The following is a 23437-nucleotide window of genomic DNA, read 5'->3' on the forward strand; positions in this document are numbered from 1 at the left end:
ACATAGATCTTACAGATGTCTGTCAGATGTACACACCTGATGCTTTCCAGATTAAGCAATCTTTAACAGATGTCCTGCAGATGTGCTATCTGGGGTATGAAATTGATGCTTATACTATGTTAACCTGCAAGGCAGTCTTAACTGGTTATTTAAGCTGGTGACTAGCTGAGCCAATGTAGCTTGTTTAGGCTGTTTGAATTAACATATTTACTATTTATCCCCCTCATATTGTTCATTTAGAAATTAAAAGTACTTGCTACTGCTAGCTAGTTTCACCATGTTGCATGTTTGCCTGTAAAATGGATAAAAAATGTGTAACTCGAAATCTGGCATTAAGTTGCAAACATGATGAAAACTTTGTTTCTACGTGAAGGATACCGCACAGCCAGTGTGATCATTGCCCTCACTGATGGAGAACTGCATGAAGATCTCTTCTATTATGCTGAGAGAGAGGTGAGAATGTTTAAAGAATCAGGAAGAGAAAGAAAAGAGTGGAGGACTTGGCAGTCCCTTGTAAGAAGTATGCTTTATGCTAAGAGTTTTTTTATGGAAATAAATAATAGTTAAGAATATATTTAAACACAAACTGAATGTAATGTTTTTGGACACTTGATTGCATGTTAATGCAATTTCATAAAAAATCTATTGTAGATAAAATTTTTATTAATTGCAATTATAAGATGCAACTATGACCCTCTTAAGTACGACTTACTGAAAGTAAATCTTTGTAATTTATGAAACAAATTGTCTTTAAAATATAGTTAAAGGTTTCTGCCAAATGCTTTATTGTAATTTCTGTTGTAACCTGTATGTCACGTACGTAAATATATTTGTAATTTCACATTTGTATGATGAAATGGCAATTTAGTACTTTTAAAAATGTTAAGACATTAAAACACAATACAGTTATAATTATAAAGTACTTTACATGTGCTTTAGTATGTTACACATCATAATCGTAGTGTACTTAAACCATGACAAAATATTATTAAAACATAAAAATGTAAAATCTACTTTAACACTTATTATTTGACATTATTACAAAATGCATTTTAAGTCCATTTAAATAGCATTTTATTTAATTAATGTTATACTATCAACAAGTTTTTTATAGACTTTTTAGAATTTGAAGTACACTACAAGTGCGCATTCATTGAAATTAAGTGTATTTCATTTTTGCTGGGAATTACATCACACGTTTCTCTTTTCTTCATCATCCTGTAATACAGATGGTAACAATATTACAACAGTATCAACCGATAAGAGCCATTGCTTAAACAAATTAATAATAAAGAACAGCAAATCTCATGAGCTATCATAAACGGTATAAATCATCAACATGTATTTTTATGTACAAAATATCAGCCACACTCACTGAAATAATAAGTCTTTTGACCCACTAGAATTGTTCTTGGAGGGGCCAATGCCCCCTTGTCAACAAGCTTGCCCCCCACCCTTCCTCTTGGCCCCACTTGAATTTGGAATCATATCACACCACACAATTTTGGGTGAAATACACAGTTCACTGGCTGCCACAGAGCCAGAGACAGACACCTTTTTATAGCACTGCACATTATAACCAACGTTTATAACTGCAAGATGAGATGACTTTTTGAGAGTGCTTGAACTCACGACTGAAATGAAATTGTTCTTTGATAATGTAAACTTTCTTTTCTCTCTCTCTCTCTCTCGCTCTCTCTTGTACAATGAAAGTGTTATAATTATTAATAAAAAGCAGTGACATACTGTAAGCCTGTATCAGTTTGTTGCTGCTTTGTGTCACATGACAAGCAAGAGAGCCCCCTCCCCTTCACTCGTATCCCTCAAAAATGATTCCCCTGACACCACAATACATTGCCAAATAAATGAAACATGATGAAACATTCATTTTTGTTGAAATTGTTATAGATTATCTCTAGAGATTGCAGTGATGCATGATACAGTACATGAAAAATGACTGAATCAACAATATTAGGCCAATAAGTTAAAATTAATTTTAAAATTGTGTCCCCTAAAAGCACAAGTGATCTGTAGATGAAGCTGTTAATGTGATTGAAGTGTTTCTGCTCTGTTTCTCTCAGGCCAATCGCTCTCGCAGCCTGGGTGCCTCTGTGTACTGCGTAGGAGTGAAGGATTTCAATGAGACTCAGGTGTGTTTGTGTGTGTTGTTTGGTGGTATGGTAAGCTTTAAACAAGATCTTGGCACTTATGCCAAAGTGTTACAAGATTTTTATAAATTCTGATTGGGGTGTATATGGACTAGCACTTGTTTAAGTAAGTATACTTTATACAATTTGTTGTAATACTTTTTATTTATTTATTTACTTTTCACTTTTCCTAGCTGGCCAAGATCGCTGACAGCAAAGATCATGTCTTTCCAGTAAATGATGGCTTTGAAGCTCTACAGGGTGTCATTGGTTCTGTGAGTGGTTATGTAGATTATTAAATACAGTACACTGCATTCTATGTGAAAAATTGTACAGCAAGTCACAATTTAATTATTACATAAAACAAATACCATTATGATTGTTTCCATTCATTTACCAATTTTATTATTTGTCAGTTTTATTATTTTTTTTATTCTTTTTTTTTCAGCATTCATTTTATTCAAAGTAGTTGAAGAATTACAGTGCACCACTGCAGATTGTTATTTTGGTAACATGTTGATTTAATAATTTAAATAAAGTAATTTAGTTTAAGCAGTTAAACGCAAGTTTTTTATTTAAAAATAAGATGATTTGTTTTACAGTGTAAAGTTCATCATGACCACTCATTCATGCACTCTCTGTGCATTGCTTTCCTTTTGCTGAATTAATATAATACTAATTTGACAGTTTCAGAAAAAGTTCCTAGACATCCATCAGAACCTCCAGTAGTTTGCAATTTGAAATATTAGTTAGTGGTCATGCAATATATTGCCAAAGGCCAATTTCCATTATTAGTAAGTAATCTACCATTAGCATTCTGCAAATACACAGTAATAATATATATATATATATATATATATATATATATATATATATATATATATATATATACAAATTTTCAATTAACATAAGTTAGTGCTACTTTTATGCTAATTTTATATATAGTATAAAAGTAGCACTACCTAAGTGGGTGCACTATTGGTTAAAGTGTTGACTTCCTCTTTATTCACATTTTTAACAATTTTCTGAAAAATATTATAATAAGATTACATAATCAAGAATCATTATATTTCAAGTTTATTTTTTTAATAATTGATTTTAAATAATTTATTTCTAATATATATTATGCAACATAAATATCAATTTCATTTTAGCAATTCTTATGCAAGTGTTATATCTTTAAAATAAATAGTGTGATATTGTATCAGCTTTATATTGGCCATCTACCACTCTGCTGTCTAAGATAGCGGCCTTCACAAAATCTGTATCCGTCAACCACTAATATCAGTGGAGAAAGATGCTTTTCAGATGCTTCAGCAACAGCTTTTACGGAGGACAAAGAGAGCCATGTCAACCAAACAATGCTTGACCTCCTGGGTAAAAATGACCCTATGAAACAGCCTCTTAATGAAAAAAGAAGAAGAAGAACAGAAGAATTAAAGAAAAACACAGAAGTGAAGAACAACAAACAAGAATATTCATTCAGTCCCGTCTGAAGATGCTGGATTGTCTCTAGTATCAGTGAGACCTGCCGTGCCCTGCCTGGACCGCTTTGATCCCACAGTCAGCTGGAGTCTGTCCAAACACCATCAAAGCCCAGTCACTGTGTCCTTTCTTTTTGCAATGAAAGCTAACGATTGAGATTTTTTTTTTAAGCTCTGAATCTGAGGTGGAAGAAACTTGGAGATGTTTGGGAAAAGTCTCATCTCGCCCATGCAGAGGCTGACTGTTTCATTAGCTGAGACTGGGGTCAGTCCAGCTGGCCTCCATCTGCTGTCAGTTAGCTGCATGCTGAAAGATCTTGGCTTAAGCTAAGGAGAAGAGTGTTGTAAATCAGCAGGGAGCTCGGGATCTGAAAACATACTTCCATGGATGACAGAGGAAGGCGGTAGATATGTAGATAAAAACAACCTCGCCACACATAGGTGCTGGTATGGCTGATGATGGCTTTTTCCAGGATGAGAGGAAAGAGGTGAAGAAAGCAGATGTGATGTTCAAAACAAAAATGCCACATGAGGATTGTCCAGTTGAGACTCTTGAAGGAGAGGTGTTGCTATGATTGGTGGATTCTTTAAGATAAAATAAACTTGTTCTCCAAAAAAAAAAAGTCTTCTCCATTTGCTATTTCCATTAACTGTTTGTTAGATTAATTTAAAGGGGCTGTTCACACCAAAATCTAACCATTCTTCCATGACTTACTCACCCCCGAGTTATTCCAAATCCTGTATGTTCTGTTAAAAATAAAGAAATGTATTTTAAAGAATGTTGGAAACCAAACGGTTTCTGGTCCTCAGTGATTTCCACTGTATTATTTCTGTACTATGGAAGTCAATGACTACCAGTAACTGTTTGCATTCTTCATACTATATTCTTTGTATTCAGTAGAAAAAAGGAACAATTCAAGGGTGAGAAAATTGACAAAATTGTCAGTTTTGGGTGAACTGGCCCTTTAAAGACATTGAACTGAATGGTCATTTAGCTTTAGCTCAGCTGACCTACTGAGTTTATCTTTATACCCATCAGATCTTGAAGAAATCCTGCATAGAGATCCTTGCTGCGGAACCTTCCAGTATCTGTGCTGGAGGTAAGTACCGTTCTAACTAGATCAACTGCTTGAGTAACAGCACTAAGGTCTGTTCAAGCAGCAAAAACTAGGTATAATAGGTTTGATACAGAAAGTCAACATCTGATCAAATTGATGTGTTGATTTTAGTATTTAAAAAATATACACTTACATTACATACCTTACGCAATCACACATCTGAAAAGAAAAAAAAGAAAAAAAACACAGACTGAAAACACAGACTGAAAAACCCAAAAAATGTGCTCTTGGAACTTTAAAAAGGCACTTAAAATAAATTAAACATTTGATTTCATTTTATTTTGCAGTAAGATGTTGACTTCAACCATTCAAAATTGCAAATGTTCTTTTAATAAATGCCGTCTGGTAATTTCAATAGGAATGCACACAATCTGGACTATGCATGGAGGTGAAAGATTCTCGCACAGATTTCACAATGGGTTCAAGTGGGTCATGTGAATTTGCCGTGTTGACCAGCAGAAAGCTGCTTTGATATGAGCTGTGCTTCATACAGTTACTTTTGACAACAGACAATGGACCTGTCCACCCACAAAATTTAGCAGAAATATTGATAATATGAAACAAAACAAAACAATAAAATAATAAAAAATAAAACAACGAAAAAAGAAGCTTTGAACCATGTTTTTTTTTTTTAAGAAAACAAAACTTCTTGTACATTTTTATTGATGCTTCTGATTTGTTTTCTTGCAGCTGTCTTTCAAAATTTGCCACGTGATTTAATATTGTTATTTGTGAACTTCTTGTTTTAAAGAGGCATTCCAAGTCGTAGTGAGAGGAAATGGATTCCTACATGCCAGGAATGTGGACAAGGTTCTTTGCAGCTTCAGAATAAATGACACTCTTACCAGAAGTAAGTACCTTGAATTTTTTCAAACTTTGTGCCATTTAAAAAAATAAATAACGGTTCACCCAGAAATGACCATTCTGACATTATTTACTCACACTTTATGTTGTTTCAAACCTGTATGATGTTTTGGGCATCACTGTTTTTATATAAGTACAAATCATAGTTACTATGAATTGTCAAGTAACAAAAATGCATCAAAGAAGCTTCATGAAGCTTTGTGCAGTGAACAGACCTGAAGAACAGACCTGAGGCTATAAAATAAAATACAGATATTGGTTGTCAGTAATATCAAACATTAGATTTCAAGGTCTCGTAACCTGTGCCATAATCTCCATACCTGATTTGAGAGTTTTCTGTAAAAATTAATGGTCAATGATGATTTAAATTTTTGTCCATTCCTTATTTCAAATATAGCGATGGTAATATGGACTGCTTTTCTGATGCATTTATGATGATTGTTTTTAGAGACATTTGTTAACTTTAAAGTGTTGTCTTATGGAAAGATGTTTTGTGGAAAAAAAAAGACACTGATGGTGTTATGGAGTGACAGTTTTCATTTTGGGGTGAAATATGCCTTTAAGCCAACTACATTGCATTGCATTACCAAGACCACGTATGCTGAACACATCACTGGCTCAATGAAGACTATTAAAGGTTAAATGTTGTGTGGGATGACAGCAAGTCAGAAAGACAGAAAGTCTGTGACTTTCTTGCATAATTGCCATATGGTTGGAATGTTTTGAGTCAGAATCTATAAACCATGCTGATTAGCTATCATTTTTCCTCTAAATGTCCCAGAAGGCTAATTTTCATAAAAATCTTGGAACAGCAGAGCATGCCATGCCAGTCCCATTTGTTTTTTGGCTAATAGTAGTTTTTAAAGGCTGCATTAGGAGTTTTACAGGATGGTTCTTGCCAAACCAAGGAAATATAAGAAAGAAACACTGACACACAAAAGGCTGACCGCATTTGCAAAGCCAGTCAGGCAAATGTCAGCTCTGCAGGTCTCATGTTTAAACAGGATCTGTGTATTTCTTGCACACTATAGTGTTGCAGAGCCTGGTGGATGAGTCACAGGAATGATTAAATTAAATTAGTATGCTATCAGAAGTACAATAAATCATAACCAAATTTTGCTTTAGGACGAACATTTTATGTTGGACATTAAATGGTAAGAAAACCATTCTTCATAAAATGCAAGTCAGTGGCTGCCCGTTTATGAGAATAATAAAGCATCAGGCCCCTGATGATATATTGAGGTCTTATGAAGCGAAACAATCAGTCTGTGCAATGCTATCTCATGACCAATTTGTATGTATTGTACGAGGTGGCTAATTCGTACGTATTCGTACAACCCCACATGATTTTTTATGATTTGTCTAGACCCCAGTGACGTGTAGGTTTAGGGGTGGGGTTAGGTCTAGGTCATTCGTACAAATTCATACGAATTGTGCAACTCGTAAAATATATATGATTTAGCACAATTTAAATGAATTAGCCACCCTGTAATATATGTACGAATTGCTGTGAGATCAGGCTGGTCTGTGCAAGAAACTGAACATTATTTAAAGCATTATTACCTGTAATCCACAGCATAATCATAGGACATAAAAATGTAGTCTTACAAACTGATAACTATAGTCAAGTCAAGTCAAGTCACCTTTATTTATATAGCGCTTTAAACAAAATACATTGCGTCAAAGCAACTGAACAACATTCATTAGGAAAACAGTGTGTCAATAATGCAAAATGATAGTTAAAGGCAGTTCATCATTGAATTCAGTGATGTCATCTCTGTTCAGTTAAATAGTGTCTGTGCATTTATTTGCAATCACGTCAACGATATCGCTGTAGATGAAGGGACCCCAACTAAGCAAGCCAGAGGCGACAGCGGCAAGGAACCGAAACTCCATCGGTGACAGAATGGAGAAAAAAACCTTGGGAGAAACCAGGATCAGTTGGGGGGCCAGTTCTCCTCTGACCAGATGAAACCAGTAGTTCAATTCCAGGCTGCAGCAAAGTCAGATTGTGCAGAAGAATCATCTGTTTCCTGTGGTCTTGTCCTGGTGGTCATCTGAGACAAGGTCTTTACAGGGGATCTGTATCTGGGGCTCTAGTTGTCCTGGTCTCCCCTGTCTTTCAGGGCAGTAGAGGTCCTTTCTAGGTGCTGATCCACCATCTGGTCTGGATACGTACTGGATCCGGGTGACTGCAGTGACCCTCTGATCTGGACACAGACTGGATCTGGTGGCCACGGTGACCTCGGAACAAGAGAGAAACAGACAAATATTAGCGTAGATGCCATTCTTCTAATGATGTAGCAAGTACATAGGTTGTTATGGGAAGTATTTCCGGTTCCGGTTTACCTAATTAATGCAGCCTAAAAATCCTTTAACGGATTTGGATAATAAAAGCATATTAGTATGTTATGTGTAAGCCAGGTTAAAGAGAGTTTTGAGAACGTAGCGGACGTAGAGGATTATAATGTAAAAGGAGCTCATTCAAATACTGAGGTGCTAAACCATTCAGGGCTTTATAAGTAATAAGCAATATTTTTAAATCTATACGATGTTTGATAGGGAGCCAGTGCAGTGTTGACAGGACCGGGCTAATATGGTCATACTTCCTGGTTCTAGTAAGAACTCTTGCTGCTGCATTTTGGACTAGCTGTAGTTTGTTTACCAAGCGTGCAGAACAACCACCCAATAAAGCATTACAATAATCAAACCTTGTGGTCATAAATGCATGGATTAACATTTCTGCATTTGACATTGAGAGCATAGGCCGTAATTTAGATATATTTTTGAGATGGAAAAATTCAGTTTTACAAATGCTAGAAATGTAGCTATCTGAGGAAAGATTGCGATCAAATAGCACACCTAGGTTCCTAACTGATGACGAAGAATTGACAGAGCAACCATCAAGTCTAAGACAGTGTTCTAGGTTATTACAAGCAGAGTTTTTAGGTCCTATAATTAACACCTCTGTTTTTTCAGAATTTAGCATTAAGAAATTACTCGTCATCCAGTTTTTTATATCGACTATGCATTCCATTTGTCCATTCCATTCCATGACTATAAAGTCAAAGTTTCAACTTTAACAATAATATAACAAATGATATTGTTGTAATCACTTTCTAAACAATTAATTTCCAGATGATGAACAATAAAAACATTTGGCAATCAGAATCCATACTGCTTTAACTATCTTGAGCATTTGAAGTGGCAGACAAGACAACATAATAGCAGCATGCAATAATAATATGCAGAATGTTAGCATCCATTGGTGTGGATGTTAATATAGTTATTGTTATCATTCTTTTAGTCACTAATTAAACAAAAAGTAAAATAGTAAAAAATTGCCAATGTGTTGTTGGCAACAGATTGGCAATACATAGCATCACCACTTGAGAACTTTTACAAAAAGCTTTGCCTTTACAGAAACAAAGAGTTGTTTTCTGCTTCAGCGGCTAGCAAAACAGAGTGTCATGGTTTACATATGTCCCATGATGGCTCAAATTAATTACTATGGCAGTTATGGAAAAAAAATGTAAGCATTGTATAATAAACTTACTTTCTTTACTTTCTTTCTTTTTTGAAGTAAAGCTATTAAAATGCAAGTGATTCTATGTTGACATTTCATATGCATCAATACTGTATTGGTATTAAAGCTTCAGGGGGGTCTCATTCTCTTCAAACAATCGTAATTTCATTAAAATTGGCACTAGTTGTAGATCAAAGCCCAGTCATCTGACATCAATCCCATTTTACAGTATCAGTAATGTATACCAGCTTTGATGCGTCGCATCTCTTTGCCTGTGTTTGCTCTGATTAAAGCCGGACGTTTCAATCATGGCACCATGCTAATTGTTTGTGTCCGGAAGACCAGAACATCTGGTTGATGAGTGTAATTGTGTCATGGAAGTAATTTGACCTTTTTTAGTCCACTTTTCAGCAAACTGGTCCCACTTTCCCATCCTCAAGGCACATGCCCAGACCTACAATAAATCTACTCTGACTTTGAGGAGGCCAGTTGTTTATTTGCTCTTGACCACTGTAAACACTAGAGAGGATGTCCTGTAAATGAATGAAAATGTCCATCATGCACAAACCTGCTCTCCTTACTTTGAACCCAAGACTGATCGGAAAAGAGCCATGTGTGGTTACAGCATGTTGACCTTCTGTCTTGCTTCTGACTAGTCTGTAGAGTAGAAATTTTCACACTGTCCTAATTAGAATAGATGATGACTATTAGTGTATCTAAATATTATGAAATACATGGTTGGACAAAAAAATTGAAAATACATACATATATATATTAAAATATTATTTATCTTTTCATTGTCTGTATTCTCTATAACCATAAAAGCCCAATTGTTCAGTGTTTTAAGAACAACACAAGTCTTTATGATTACTGTATGACTGTGTATGTAAAGCATGGCAACACTTTTGAAGAATAGTGGTTGAAAACTGAAATTGAATGATAGGGGCTGTTCAACACTAAGGATTGTGTCCAAACAACACAGAACTAATGCAGCAAAGTGTCAGCAAACCTCAATAGTCACTTTGAAGACCCTGTTTCCTCACAGAGACATCACTGACATCACTGAATTCAATGATGAACTGCATTTTTGAATTGTTGACACACTATTTTCCTATTTAATGCTGTTCAATTGCTTTGTCACAATCTGTAATCTGTAAAGTACTATATTAATTAAGGTGACTTGACTTGACGGAGAACTTCACAAAGCCAACATCCATAGATGTTGGAAGCTTTATTTATGGCAAAAAACTTCAGTAAAGAAATGCCTATGCCTATTTCCCCAGGTGTTCACATTTTTGTCTGACATTGGGTCAATATTGCCCACAATCCCTTCTGCTACACAAAAGCTTGTGATGTTACACTAAAGCCCAAAATGTATACTTTAGTTCTGACACAAATGCTAGCACATGTGTACTGCCAAATACAAGTTGAAAAAGTAAACAGACATGCTATTGTGTATTTTTTTCTTTTGCTACTGGGGCAAATGGGAATGCCAAATATTTGCTATTTGTTGTAGTTTCCATTCAAACTAGGACCACTTTGCTTCAGAGAATGTGAATTTGTTTTATGTATTTTCATTTTCACAGGTTTTTGCTTGATCGCAGTATGCATCAGACAGTGAGTGAATGGACTGTGAGTGTTTAGGGGTTTGGGGGTGTTTAGAAGTGTCTTTGATTTACATTTCCTTTCTTTAACCTTGAAAATCCTCAAGCAGTCAGTTGATTGCATAAGAGACACAATGGCTATTGAATTTATCTCAGTGGCCATTTCCCTCTTGAAAGACAAAATTTGTTATCAACAATCATTCTTATTGATTTATCAAGTAAGTCGAAACCATGTGCACATGTCTTTACTTAGTACAACATGACCTTCCCTCGTGTGCTATGGGTAAACAGCCCAATAAAGCACAATGACAGCATGAACCTCTGCCAGAAGTTTGATTCTTTGGGATTTGAGCCGACTGCCTACACCAACAAACATATTTCTGCAGGAAAAGAAAAAACACAGAAGTACTATATTTGTATGTTTTCTTCTGTGTTCTTGCTTTTGCTGTGTCAAGAGCTAAAGCAACAATTTGTCCATTAGATTTTTTGAGTGTAGTAATTCAGAGTTGCGTCTGAGAGATATAAAATAAATTTTCTATCACATTGTTTTTGGGTGATATTGGCATCTCAGTTGGTGGCTCTTGACAGTCAGATTGTGCAATGGCCCCATTACCCCTGTTCTGTAATCCGTGACCCACTTCGATTTCCTTTTGGACACTTTAGAGCTACAAGGGGTTATGTGCTTTGCATAAGAGTTGATTCTAAGTTCTAGCCTTGAACATTTAAATCCAATGTGATAAAGATGTAGTTAATATGTTTTGCAACTACTAAAAATGAGATGAAGTCTTTCCTCAACAACTGATTGATTTTTCATCGATTGTGCTCTTATGCAACAGGAATCAGACAACAATATGGAAATATTTCATGCTGTATTTTCCAGATTTGCTCTTTGAAATGTGATCGTGTATTTGTCTTTTTTTCTTAGTGGTGAAGCCATTGGTAGTGGAGGACACGTATCTGCTCTGTCCAGCTCCTGTTCTTCGAGAGGAGGGAACGTAAGTGTATCAGATACATATTTGTACTTTCTTTCTACTGGGAGAAATGTTAACTGTGGCTTATTAAGGAATGCAATGCAGTATTTTCAAAGGATTTAAGTACTTTTTACATTATGTGTATTGCAGGGCAGCCTCCCTTTACGTTAGCATGAATGAAGGCCTGAGTTTTATCTCTAGTTCTGTTACTATCACCACTGTAAGCTGTGTAAGTATTATTCTAAATCATATGTTGTGCTTTGTTTCTTGTGATTTTGTGTTTGAGACAAACAGTGGTTCCCAATCCTGGGGTCTCATTTATAACACTCTTTGAACATTTAATCCTACAAGGGTATGTATGCACAAAAGCAAAATTTTTTAAAACAAAAGTTTTCAGATTTATAAAATCATGCGTACGCCAGAACCTGCTCAAAAATCCCTTTATAAATCCCAGTCAGGGGAAGATTGTGCATACATGCACCCCCCCCCCCACCCACCGACTCCTGCCCGAAATCACCATATATGGAGCTTACAACGCATAGTTTTCTATACATAACCTCATCTGCATATTATTCTCATGCATATTCCTATCCATGTGACACTATATTTAACACCGTTAAAGGTACAATACATTACGAAAAGATGAGATACAGAACATAAATGCCACTTGTGCCATACACAATTTTTATTGTTAAAAATAATCCAGTACACTCGTTATGTTTTAACATAAATATGTCAAAATCCATAAAAACAAAACCGTTTAAAATAGTTCTCAGATAAATATTTTAGAATAGGGTTGGTCTCATTCCTTTCCACTGGCCAATAGTATTACAAATGTTTTAAACAATTCAAATCAAATTAAATTTATGCAGTTTTACTGAACAGGTGAACATCTTTAGCTATTTTTAGACTATATTTATCGCAGTGTAAATAGAATTGTCTTACTCTGCGCGTCACTGACAAAGTATACTATTTTAAAAAGAAAATATGCAAATTACCATTTTCTTCAATTCGTATCCTTCAAATATAGTATTTTTCATAATTTTGAGGAGATGCCTTCACACGGCATCCACATCTCCGTGCAGCTGCAGTTGTACAGTAAGCTAATATTATTAAGCTATTTAATATTCTATTCAGCTAAATGTATAAATGTAATATCATTGGACCTATTCAAACTGGACAATGGACTGTTAGACCACTGAATCCAGCAGTAAGTGCGCATCATTGATCATTGTTCTCACTAAAATATTTTCTCATGGAAAGAGATCTGCAGTTTAGTTTAAAGATGAATTAGTGTGCACCTATAGAACTCCTCCCTGTAATTAAAACAGCATGCCACAGGTGTGATCAAGTGATCAAGTGCATTCCACTAAATATGTCTAAATTCATATAATTTTAGTTTGACTTCTGCATAATGACTTTATGTATTTTCAGTTCATTTTTATTATCTCAATTAATGAGAGTGGAATATTTAATGTAAATGTGTATATCGAAATGAAAACAGATTTTAAAATCGTTGCTTACTTCATTACTTTTCTCACACCAGGAGAAAGAGTGTGTACGCATGATGTAGAATGCCCGTTAGGTGTGTACATATTTACCCCAAGTTTATTTTTTATATATCCCGATATGTGCTTGGAAAATTACGTCTGCAATGTCTATGTCTATTTTGTGTGTACGCAACGTTTATAAATGAAACCCATAGTCCTGGAGAACCCTCAACACTGCACATATTAGATGTCTCTCTATTCAAACAAACCTGATGCAACTCATCAGGTCATTAATGAAGACTCAAAGACCTCAAATGGTGTGTCAGATAAGAAAGACACCAAAAATGTGCAGTGTTGGGGGTTCTCCAGGGACCATGATAGGGAACCACTACACTACTGTTTAACAGTTTGGTCTCAGTAAAATGTATTTATTTATTTATATAGAAGATCAGTGTGTTGGCTTTCCCGAGCCAACCTAATAACTCTTTCAGATTTTAATACGTTTTAAAAAGTAGTTTATTCCTATGATGTTAAATTAAAAAATGTTAACGTCAATACTCCAGTCTTCAGTTTCACATGATCTTTCAGAAATTATTGAACAACTGTTTAATTTTATGTAACATTCTAAAAATCATTTACTCTTACATTCTTTTAATGAGCTCTTGCTGAGTAAAAGTATAAATCAATAACCAATAAATAAAATAAAAATGTACCCCAAGCTTTTGATTCTTGTAACAAAATGGTTAATGTTGGAAAAAGTAGTCTGTTGTTAGAGCTCCACTATTCAGAATTCAGCTATATATTAATCGCAAGGCTTGAGCCATGTATCACTTAAAATTATTCCCTAGCTAACACTCATTGTTGTAGCTTTTGAAAATGCAGCCAAATTACTGTGAAAAAAAGGGGAAAAAAGGGTTGGTTCAACCCAAAATGAAGATTATATCATAAGTTACTCACCCACCCATGTTGTTCCAAACCCGTAAGACCTTTGTTCATCTTCAGAACACAAGTTAAGATATTTTTTATGAAATCAGAGAGCTATCTGACCCTTCATAGACAGCAACTGAAATGTTCCCAGATCCAGAAACGTAGTAATTACATCGCTAAAACGGTCTATGTGACATCAGTGGCTCAACTTCCGTGTTGTGATGCTACGAGAATTTTTTTTTCTCAAAGAAAACAAAAATAACATAATTTACTCAACCAAGTTCTTCTGCTATTTTAGAAAGTATTACAATGCATACGCACGCTTTCCCACAAGCGTAAAAAATGCTTATTACGCAAATTATGTTTACATGCACACATTCCCCCTGAACATAAACGTTCAAAACACATTCTTGGGTACTCTTCAAAATTGCAGAAGATGTAACTCAGGGGAGGAAAATGGTTGAAAAAACTGTTATTTTAGTTTCTTTGTACAAAAAGAAAAGTGTTCTCATATCATTGCAAAACTGAAGTTGAGCCACTGATGTCACATGGGCTATTTTACTGAAGTATTTACTACGCCAATGGGTTATGAGATCTCCCGGTGAGATCACTTGTAACTTAGTCCATCCCCTCGTTTAATAACAATCCCTTTCAGCACCCATCATCTGTTATTTTCATAGCTAGCACCTTTTCATACAAACATTGTTTGAACTAAAGAAACTGAACAGCTGACATCATCGTATTGTTCCATTACATTTTCCAAATGTTTTTATATATGTCATTTGGATCTGGTGTTATAACAAAAAAGTCCCATTTAGAGTAGTGTTCATATCTGTTCCTCCCTGCAAGTCTGATGGCACGATCCTGGCCATAGCACTTCTGATAGTGATGCTACTGCTGATTCTGGCTCTCCTCTGGTGGTTTTGGCCTCTCTGCTGCACTGTGGTGAGTCCTCTGCATGGAAAATCTTAAACTTACTCAAATGGAAGTCCTACTACACATTAGAACATAAACACAGACCTGCACAAAATCTGCATCTGCAGAATTGCACAGAAAACTGGATTTTCTAACCTGGTGTGGGGTGCACTTCCAATAAAGCACCAACTATGGTCACAAGTTCCATTATTACCAACACAGTTCAACAATTTGGTGTTTCCTCAAACCATACTCTCAACAAACATTCACAAAGAGCTTTGCAAACTTTTGTGGTCGCAACTACAGCTCTCATTGGAAGAAAACTACAGTTCTACCAGAAAGACTCGGGAGATAAAATGATGTACGAAGCATACATTTATTGACAACTCAGCAAGCATAATTATAAATTTCTTTGGCGGAAGGCCCCGTCCATGGTTCGTAATCCGAGGGTAGCGGACCTGCATTTCCTGCCTGAAGATGAAGGCAGGGGCGCAGCCAACCCCCCTGGAAGGTAAGGACAGGACCATCCTGGTGGTAGTGGTGGAGGGTGGTAGGGCACCTCAGGTGCCATGTTCATTATTTTCAGGAATAATGCATACGCAATAGTCACCCACGAAAATGCCTGCATCCAAGCCCTTTTATCACAAATGTCTCTAGTAGGGGTGTAACGGTAAGCAAAAATCACGGTTCGGTACGTACTTCGGTTTTAAAGTCACGGTTCGGTTCATTTTCGGTACAGTAAGGGAAAGAGATGGAAACATTAAACTGCAGGTTGTTCATTAGTATAAACTTTTTTTTTTTACAATTTGTTTACACTTTTTTTTTTATAAATATATATAAAATTAAAAAAGAATAAGAAATAAAATACTGCTGCAAAGTTCTCCACTAAATAAAATACTCTCAGTCTCAAACAAATATCATATAATAAAATATTATGAAAAATATAAATAAATACGTATGATTACAATGCAGCATTACCAATCCCAGCTTGTAGGCCTGCTCATATTTAAAAAATATATATAACTTTTCCAAAGTGTAAAGTGCAACATCAAGTTTCAGTTTTTAGACCTGCTCAGATTTCGTTATTGCATTGGACTGATCGGAATTAAGAGCAAAGGTCTGTTTAAATGCTGACGGTAGCTGCGTTTGAATTACAATAGTTTTTTTCCTAGTTGTAGTGATGTTCACACTCGCGTGATGCCTTTTGAAAACCTTAGGCCGGTGACACACTGGCATATTGCACCTGTCAAACATAGTCGTTTTTGCCGTCAATACTGTTGACGGTGTCCTTTATCGGTAGGCTTTATATTTATGCTCAGCATGAAGTATAGATATTGTTGTCGTGAAGACAAGATCCTGGTCTGTGGGCGGCCTCCCTCTATGTCACCTACAGTAGCAGCAGCGCGCCAGCGCAGAGTCAGGCCCGATTCTGGTTTGTAAATACACAGAAAACGCGAGGCAGTCGTCACGCAACTGACACGCAGCAGAAACGCCACGCTCACGCCACGCAGCCAGTGTGTCTCCGGCCTTAGAATCAGCTGCAGGGCGGGATTTGTGCTGAACACGGAGACTTCTGCCACTTAATATGTTCCGCACACAAAATATTGCATTCGGTCATTTGGTACACACATGCACCTTACCGAAAGCCCTGTACTGAAACGGTCCGGTATGAATACACTTACAGTTACACCCCTAGTCTCTAGTATATCCTGACAATATTTTTAACCCCAAAACATGTTTTTACAGGTAAAAGCTGCAAATAAATTTGGCCCGTAATCTATATTAGTAGACCTTCAAGCCCAAAGTATAATTAGGCCATGTGCACAGCATTGACGCGCGGTCAACTTTGAGTCAATAGGTGATACTGCACGTGTCAAACTCGTCCATCTGCAGTTGAATATAGTTTAAGTTAACTTTAAGTTACTTAATTTAAGTATAGCCATGCCTTTTGGATGACATGTACTGTAGTTGCGGTAGTTGTAGTTGACCATCAAAATAAATTGTGAGATATTAAGCCAGACAGTCTATTGATACTATAATGACTGGTAGTTTTTGCAGTTGCAAAGTTACTTACTAATAGTAGAATGTGTAAAGTGGACTATTGGATTAAATTGTTAACCATCTGATAAATGTTGCCATTAAAAATACAAAATAAAAGTCACCATTTAAAAATAATAATCCTTGGCTTTGCTGCACTTGAACTTAGGTATGGTTAAGGGTCAGGTTTAGGAAAAAACCCATTACTCTTGCTTGATTTAAATGTTGATTAAAAAAGTTTATATTATATTTTTAATGTTATGTTTCCTTGTATTGAAGAATTTTTTTTTTTTCCCATTAGGTTGCATTTTCTGCAAAATTCTAACTTTATTCTAACCACAATTAATTATAACCAAAATTATTCACATTTCTCATTCTTTCTTTGCCCAGTTACTAAATATTTTGTCTAATTTTTTAACAATAATTAACAATTAATAACAGCTACCAATAGGGGGATATTCACACAGAACACACTTTTGTGTTTAAAAATGTGAGACACAGGGCAGCAGAATGAAAAAGAAAAGAAAATAATATTATTTATTTATTTATTTATTAATTAATAATTATGATTTTTAATATTAATTTATTTTTTAGAATGTGTTAGTTTCTCTGGTCAAACAGATACACAAAGTGCATGTTAATATAGAAGAACAATGGGAAAGCAGTGCATTAGAATGCAAAAGCATGTTGTGTGTGATTGACGCCAAAGTAGTACTCTCAGCTGCACATTTCAGCCATTCATCATCAACCTAAAAGGCAGCCAACCAAACATAAAAGTTTCACTGTTTATTTTTAAAGGTCCACTGTAAAATCAGCATGCAGCGCCCAAACAAACATTTTTGCGCATGTGAAGGATTTTACATGGATATTAGAACATGAGTAAAGCATAAAGCCATTTTTAGACTACATAATGAATAATAGTTATGCAAACAAATGTTCCAAATATTTTTTTAAACATTTGAATTCTTGTGGTATGAGACCCATGAACCCAATGCCATTTCAGTTTAGCTTGACATTTGTATGCTGTTTATAATGAATGCCACTGTAGCCTAATTTGTCAAGTCAAGTCAAGTCACCTTTATTTATATAGCGCTTTAAACAAAATAGATTGCGTCAAAGCAACTGAACAACATTCACTAGGAAAACAGTTTGTCAATAATGCAAAATGACAGTTAAAGGCAGTTCATCATTGAATTCAGTGATGTCATCTCGGTTCAGTTTAAATAGTATCTGTGCATTTATTTGCAATCAAGTCAACGATATCGCTGTAGATGAAGTGACCCCAACTAAGCAAGCCAGAGGCGACAGCGGCAAGGAATCGAAACTCCATTGGTGACAGAATGGAGAAAAAAACCTTGGGAGAAACCAGGCTCAGTTGGGAGGCCAGTTCTCCGCTGACCAGATGAAACCAGCAGTTCAATTCCAGGGTGCAGCAAAGTCAGATGAATCATTTCCTGTGGTCTTGTCCTGGTGGTCATCTGAGACAAGGTCTTTACAGGGGATCTGTATCTGAGGCTCTAGTTGTCCTGGTCTCCGCTGTCTTTCAGGGATGTAGAGGTCCTTTCTAGGTGCCGATCCACCATCTGGTCTGGATACGTACTGGATCCGGGTGACTGCAGTGACCCTCTGATCTGGATACAGACTGGATCTGGTGGCTACGGTGACCTCGGAATAAGAGAGAAACAGACTAATGTTAGTGTAGATGCCATTCTTCTAATGATGTAGCAAGTACATCGGGTGTTATGGAAAGTGTTCCCGGTTCCGGTTTACCTATTTAATGCAGCCTAAAAATCCTTTAACGGATTTGGATATTAAAAGCATATTAGTATGTTATGTGTAACGTCTTGGTTACGTATGTAACCCTCGTTCCCTGAAGGAGGGAACGGAGACGTTACGATGGGATCTCGCCTGAGAGCCCAATCACCTTAAGAAAGAAAGAGACATGACATTCAGCCAAGTATGGTGACCCATACTCAGAATTTGTGCTCTGCATTTAACCCATCCGAAATGCACACACACAGAGCAGTGAACACACACACACACTGTGAACACACACCCGGAGAAGTGGGCAGCCATTTATGCTGCAGCGCCCGGGGAGCAGTTGGGGGTTCGATGCCTTGCTCAAGGGCACCTAAGTCGTGGTATTGAAGGTGGAGAGAGAACTGTACATGCACTCCCCCACCCACAATTCCTGCCGGCCCGGGACTCGAACTCACAACCTTTCGATTGGGAGTCTGACTCTCTAACCATTAGGCCACGACTTCGAGTGGTACAAAACGAGCCAATGGTACACAAAGTACCGTGGTCTGCGGAATTTGCATCGTGAGCTCCGTTCCGCAGAGCGGGTATATAAGGAGTAGCGCGAGCAACTCGCATTCAAGTCTTCGCTGAGGAGCCGAGCCAGTGACCCGGCCGATCAGCGGAACAGCAATGTGGCAAGGGGACGTAAGGTCTCCGTTCCCTCCTTCAGGGAATGAGGGTTACATACGTAACCAAGACGTTCCCTTTCAGTCGGTCACGTTCGATGTTACAAATGGGGTCCCTTACAAAATTCCACATGGCTGTCTTCCAGCGACCCATGTAAGTGATAGCACCCTGTCGTGAGGCCAGCACAAAAGGGGGCCTATAGTTTACACAGGAAACACTCGGTAGCATATTCCAGCTGGACGTATGCTAGCAGGCTGCCTGCCCGTGGGAGGACTTACAGAAGACAGGTATCCACCAAGGTGGTGATACATAAGAACTCTGAGGTACCCAGCCTGCAGGGTGGGAGTTTCAAAGACAGAGCTAGCAAGGGGCTTGCCAAGGGAAAGACACATGCTGCGGAGAGACTTACTGTGGACATACGCACGTGGGATTGCCCAGAAAAGGGGAATCACAACACATGGAGGCACCTAGTCCCACACAGGGCTGACCAAAGGGCATGTACGCAAGTGTTGGACATCAACAGTGCAGGAGGAACCCAGGGTTCTGACTGAGGAACTCACCTGAGGGAAATAGCATACTCATCCAGTCCGCGGAGTGGAATGGCGCAGCAAGTGGATTGACACCAAGCAGGTCCTTACTGGCCCGAAGGGGCGAGTACCCAGGAGGGCACGGGCTCTACACTGAGATTATAAAATCTCGCGAATGTGTTAGGTGTCGCCCAGCCCGCAGCTCTACAGATGTCTGTTAGCGAGGCGCCATGCGGCAGCGCCCAGGAGGAAGCTACACTCCTAGTTGACTGAGCTCTCACCCCTAGGGGGCATGGCAGGTCTTGAGCCTGATAAGCCAGGACAATAGCATCCACTATCCAGTGGGATAACCTCTACTTGGAGACAGCCTTTCCCTTCTGCTGGCCTCCGTAACAGACAAAGAGCTGGTCTGAGGTCCTAATGCACTGAGTTCTGTCCACGTAGGTGCAGAGCGCACGTACGGGACAGAGCAGCGCCAGGGCTGGGTGTGCTTCCTCCAGGGGCAGCACTTGCAAGTTCACCACCTGATCACTAAAAGAACTGGTGGGAACTTTGGGCACGTACCCAGGCCGGGGTCTCAAGATAACGTGAGAGTTAGCCGGCCCGAATTCCAGGCACACTTCGTCAACTGAAAATGCCTGCAGGTCCCCGACCCTCTTCACCGAAGACAAAGCCGTCAGGAGCGCAGTTTTCAAAGATAAAAACTTTAGCTTTACTGAGAGCAAGGGTTCAAAGGGAGCCCTCTGCAGTGCCAATAGAGCCACTGCGAGGTCCCAAGAGGGGACTTGCTGAGGGTGAGGCAGATTGAGCCTCCTTGCTCCTCTCAGGAACCTGATGATCAGATCGTGCCTCCCAAGAGACTTACCTTCAACAGGGTCATGGTGAGCCGAAATGGCGGCCACATAGACCTTGAGGGTGGAAGGAGACAGCCTTCGTTCCAACCCCTCCTGAAGAAAGGAAAGCACTGACCCGATCGGACATTTCCAGGGGTCCTCACGCTGTGAAAAACACCAAGTGACGAAGAGGTTCTACTTCAAAGCATAGGCGTGTCTGTTGGCCAGGGAGGGGCTGTCGCAAGGAGTACAAGTTCGGGGAACCAGGTCCGGCCGGGCCAAAAAGGCGCAACCATGAGGACCTGCTTCTTGTCCTCCCTGATCTTGCACAAAGTCTGTGCAAGAAGGCTCACTGGGGGAAAAGCATACTTGTGCAGGCCCAGCGGCCAGCGGTGTGCCAGGGCATCCGTGCTGAGAGTGCCCTCGGTCAGGGAGTAAAACAACTGGCAGTGGGAATTTTCTGGAGAGGCAAACAGGTCTACCTGAGCGTCTCTGAAGCGTTCCCAAAATTCAGCTGAAACGACTGGGGGTGGAGTCTCCATTCCCCGGGGTGAGACTGCTGCCGTGAGAGCTTGTCGGCTGCACGATTGAGCCTGCCCGGAATGTGAATGGCACGAAGGGTCCTCAGATGCTTGTGACTCCACAAGAGGAGATGGCGAGTGAGTTGCGCCATGAGGCGGGAGCGTAGACCACCCTGACGGTTGATGAACGCTACGGTCGCAGTGTTGTCCGTACGGACCAGAACGTGCTTGTCCTTCAGCAGGGCCCTGAAGCGGTGCAGAGCAAGCTGTACTGCTAGCAACTCGAGGCAATTGACATGCCACTGAAGTCGGGGTCCCGTCCAGAAGCCTGCTGCAGCATGCCCGTTGCACATGGCACCCCAGCCCGTGGCAGAGGCATCTGTTGACACAACAACATGTCTGGACACCGGTTCTAGGGGCACGCCAGCCCGTAGAAACGAGGCATCCAACCACGGGGTGAAGTTTCGATGGCAGGCCGGAGTGATGGTCACTCGGAGTGTGCACTGTTGCCATGCCCATCTCGGGACTCGGTCATGAAATCCAGTGCTGAAGCGGTCTCATATGGAGTAACCCGAGCGGTATGACCGCTGCCGCGGATGCCATATGCCCCAGGAGCCTCTGAAACAGTTTCAGTCGGGCAAGGTGTCTGAGCACCAGATCCCTGTGCTCGCACAACCGCTCTCGAGAGTGAGCTAGGATCAGCCAGTCATCGAGGTAGTTGAGGATACAGACACCTTGTTCCCTGAGAGGAGCCAGGGCTCCATCCCCGACCTTCGTAAAGACGCGGGGAGACAGGGCCAACCCGAATGGGAGAACCTTGTACTGAAATGCCTGCCCCTCGAAAGCAAACCGAAGAAACGGTCTGTGTCGAGGAAGAATGGAGACATGAAAGTACGCGTCCTTCAGGTCGATTGCTGCAAACCAATCCATCGGACGAATGCATTCGAAAATACGCTTGGACGTTAGCATCTTGAACGGGAGTCTGTGCAGAGCTCGGTTCAAGGCACGCAAGTCCAGGATTGGCTGTAACCCACCTGTCTTCTTTGGTACTATGAAGTAAGGGCTGTAAAAGCCGGACTTCATGTCGGCAACAGGGACCTGGTCTATCGCACCCTTTGCCAGAAGGGTCACGACCTCCGCATGCATGACAGGGGTATCTTTGCCCACCATCGTCGTGCAGACACCCCGAAACCTGGGGGGACGCCGGGTGAACTTGCCGAGCCTGAGCATCCGGATGAGCCAGCGGGAAGGCCTGGGAAGCTCTAGCCAGGCCCCCAGAAACCGAACCAGTGGGGTGAAGGGGACTACAGGCGTACCCACGGTGGGGCAGCGCGGTGGAGCAGACAGCCCTGGCATGTGAGGCATAGCGTCCCTTAGTGGGGGCGGAGTCAAGTCACCTTTATTTATATAGCGCTTTAAACAAAATACATTGCGTCAAAGCAACTGAACAACTTTCATTAGGAAAACAGTTTGTCAATAATGCAAAATGATGGCAGTTCATCATTGAATTCAGTGATGTCATCTCTGTTCAGTTAAATATTGTCTGTGCATTTATTTGCAATCAAGTCAACAATATCGCTGTAGATGAAGTGACCCCAACTAAGCAAGCCAGAGGCGACAGCGGCAAGGAACTGAAACTCCCATCGGTGACAGAATGGAGAAAAAAACCTTGGGTGAAACCAGGCTCAGATGGGGGGCCAGTTCTCCTCTGACCCTACGAAACCAGTAGTTCAAGTCCAGGCTGCAGCAAAGTCAGATTGTGCAGAAGAATCATCTGTTTCCTGTGGTCTTGTCCTGGTGGTCATCTGAGACAAGGTCTTTACAGGGGATCTGTATCTGGGGCTCTAGTTGTCCTGGTCTCCGCTGTCTTTCAGGGCAGTAGAGGTCCTTTCTAGGTGCTGATCCACCATCTGGTCTGGATACTTACTGGATCCGGGTGACTGCAGTGACCCTCTGATCTGGATAGAGGCTGGATCTGGTGGCTACGGTGACCTCGGAATAAGAGAGAAACAGACAAATATTATCGTAGATGCCATTCGTCTAATG

At 39.4% G+C, this 23437-nt stretch overlaps 1 protein-coding gene across 1 annotated transcript in view; it reads left to right on the plus strand.

The window, feature by feature from the left end:
• The window catches only part of LOC132097411 (anthrax toxin receptor 1-like), a 69827-nt gene that overhangs the window by 10183 nt on the left and 36207 nt on the right, over window positions 1–23437 (plus strand). The window contains exons 6-13 of the mRNA XM_059503109.1: window positions 374–453; window positions 2082–2150; window positions 2342–2422; window positions 4671–4731; window positions 5501–5599; window positions 11669–11738; window positions 11865–11943; window positions 14981–15076. Of these exons, the coding sequence (XP_059359092.1) occupies window positions 374–453; window positions 2082–2150; window positions 2342–2422; window positions 4671–4731; window positions 5501–5599; window positions 11669–11738; window positions 11865–11943; window positions 14981–15076 (635 nt within the window). The remainder of the gene's footprint in view (window positions 1–373; window positions 454–2081; window positions 2151–2341; window positions 2423–4670; window positions 4732–5500; window positions 5600–11668; window positions 11739–11864; window positions 11944–14980; window positions 15077–23437) is intronic.

Source organism: Carassius carassius, chromosome 21 (genome assembly GCF_963082965.1).
Source record: "Carassius carassius chromosome 21, fCarCar2.1, whole genome shotgun sequence".
In the NCBI taxonomy this organism is placed as follows: Eukaryota; Metazoa; Chordata; class Actinopteri; order Cypriniformes; family Cyprinidae; genus Carassius; species Carassius carassius.